This window comes from Mastomys coucha, unplaced genomic scaffold (assembly GCF_008632895.1).
Source record: "Mastomys coucha isolate ucsf_1 unplaced genomic scaffold, UCSF_Mcou_1 pScaffold14, whole genome shotgun sequence".
NCBI classification, from domain to species: domain Eukaryota; kingdom Metazoa; phylum Chordata; class Mammalia; order Rodentia; family Muridae; genus Mastomys; species Mastomys coucha.
In genome coordinates, this window is record NW_022196896.1 from 3,135,811 (window position 1) to 3,138,593 (window position 2,783).

At 37.0% G+C, this 2,783-nt stretch overlaps 1 protein-coding gene across 2 annotated transcripts in view; it reads right to left on the reverse strand.

Moving 5' to 3' along the window:
* Positions 1-2,783, reverse strand: part of Rars2 (arginyl-tRNA synthetase 2, mitochondrial) — a 44,798-nt gene that overhangs the window by 9,019 nt on the left and 32,996 nt on the right. For both annotated transcript variants that reach the window (XM_031366400.1, XM_031366401.1), the window contains exon 12: positions 1,820-1,880. In XM_031366400.1, coding sequence (XP_031222260.1) covers positions 1,820-1,880 — 61 coding nt within the window. The remainder of the gene's footprint in view (positions 1-1,819; positions 1,881-2,783) is intronic.

Here is a 2,783-nt window from a genome sequence, read left to right on the forward strand (position 1 = left end):
ACACAGGAGGACACACGGACTCTGCTCTCCTTAACACAGGACACATGGACTCTGCTCTCCTTAACACAGGAGGACACACGGACTCTCCTTAACATAGGAAGATACACAGACTCTGCTCTCAGAGTGTTCTATTTCATTTCCTTCTCCCTCAAGCGTGAGGACCTATTTCCACAAGACCAAAGCTAAGCTACAACAAGATGGTGGTAACTTCTCAGTGTGGAGGGAGGCAGCTCATGTCCAGGAAGAAGATACTAGAACCCCACTTAGCAATAAGAAGAACCAGCTCTCAATACAATGGCTTGGTTGGATCTCAAGGGCAGTCAATATGCTGCGCGTGAAATAAAAATCTAGATAGATAGTTACATACTGCATGATTCCATTTACACATCACCCGCAAAGTGACAATTTTTGTAATGAAGATTAAAGTGAGGGTTGGAGGGGACGGTGATTAAGTGGTTGATCATCAGTGAGTCTGCTTAGTTACAGAGCAGTTCCATGTTCTGATGTGGTGGTGGTCACACAGACCTGTGCATGTGATACAGTCCATAAAACCTGCCTATAGAGCAATGCATAAAAACCCCATGGGATTTGCATGTCTCTACAGATGCCCATCTGACTGACATGGCACGTCATGTATGTATAGAAGAGTGCTGGTGAAGGGTACACAGAAACACTGCTAGTCTGAAATTTCTTGTTTTTAAGGTATTAGAAGATATTTAATGTTCCTTTTAAAACATAACTCTAACACTATGCTTTACTTTAGGTATACTAGTAAAGTTTACATGTTAAATAACACTATAATACAATGAGTTGATACAATTTTTAAATTTTATCTAAAGTTTTAAAAAGATTTATCTATTTATGTACATGTGTTTTGCCTGCATATATGTGTGTGTACCACATGTATGCAGTTCCTGGCCTAACACTATGCTGAGCTGCTTCTCTATTCCCTTGGTGCAATTTTAAACAGAAGAGGGAATCTTCCAGGTTACTAACTCTTCCCCACAAAACAAGTTAAAATAATAATTTTTCTAAGTGCATCATTAGGACAAGTACAACTGTCTTGTAATAACTCATATATAGTAATTTCATATCACATTCTTGATTTTGGTAAATTTTTTTACCATGAAGCAATGCAAAAAAATTTTTTGAGTCTTTTTAAGAATAAGTTTTAAAAAGAATTTACTGAGTTGTCGAGATGGCTCAGCGGGTAAGAGCACTGACTGCTCTTCCGAAGGTCCTAAGTTCAGATCCCAGCAACCACATGGTGGCTCACAACCATCCGTGATGAGATCTGACGCCCTCTTCTGGTTCGTCTGAAAACGACAACAGTGTATTACGCCAGAGCGGGCTGGAGCAGGCTGGAACGGGCCAGAGTGAGCGGGGCGTCCTGAGTTCAATTCCCAGCAGCCACATGATGGCTCATGGCCATCTGTACAGCTACAGTATACTTATACACATAAATAAATAAATCTTTAATAATAATAAAAAAGAATTTACTGTCTTAACTTAGTATTCAATTATTTTATGTAGTTGGACAAAATTGATTTTTTGTAATTTTTTCAACATTTTTTCCTATTTTCTATTTGTGTGTGGGCACACATGTGAGCAGGCATTATGCCAGGATTCACATGTAGAAGTCAGAGGAGAAGTGTGTAGTCCTCTCTCTCTCATTACTTGGGTTTTAGGAATTAAACTGACATCATCAGGTGTACAAGGCAAGCAAGCACCTGACCACTGTGCCATCTCCCCGGCCCTGGTTTCCTATTTCTATCTCTTTCTAGTTTCATGAGGTAGGCATTGTATTGTAATTACTTACGACATAAATCATTGTGTCAAAATTGTACTTGTCCATGCGATGGATAGCAGCTGCAAGGTCCCTGGGAGGAAGGGAGGAGCGTTATAACTACTTTTACTTACTTGATAACAGTGAGATGATTCTATTTCAAATCTGTATAACTCTGTAGCCTGGAGCATATAAATTATCCTTGTAGAGTCCCAGTATACTTTGGTAAGAAGTAATAACAAAATTAGGCTTGAAAAATAAAGGCAATACCCTGGGAGATGTAATTTAAAAACCAACTAAAAATAAACCAAGGCCGTAGAACAAGTAATCATTAAATCGTATCTTACAGGTGTTTTATAATTAACCAAGCCTCTCCTGAAAAGAAACATTTAATTGTTACTTTTCTGCAATATACTTTCTCAAATAACACAGTAATAATGTAGATGGCAAAAATGCCAAATACCTGCTTTGTAGTTTTGTACTATTCAAAACTTTCAAAATTTTGGCTCACTCAAAAGTGTTAACTTCTGCATTTGAAAGCTCTTAAGTCCTTGGATCGCTTGGTGGTTAAGACTGCAATACTATCATTGTAGAGGATCCAAGCCCAGTTCTCATTACAAGAAAGGCAGCTCACAACTGATATAATCATAGCTCCTGAGGATCCAACAAACTCTCCTAGAACCAGGACTCATACACACACATACCATACAAAGATATGTACATAACTAAAAAGTAAAAATAAATGTTTAGAGAAAAATTCTATTTAACATTCTTATCTTTAATTACATAAAATAGTTTGTACATATTTAAAATAATGAAAAATCAAAACTTATTCACATCAAAGATTATTCAAGTACTGAATGTGAAAATACTGACAAGATGGAAACATTTTTTTATATCCTTTGAGGTATTGTAAATGATCAAAATATCATTTGTATCCATCTCATGATCCAGGCACTGCATGAAGTAAGTATTCACACCAAGCAAAAAAAAAAAA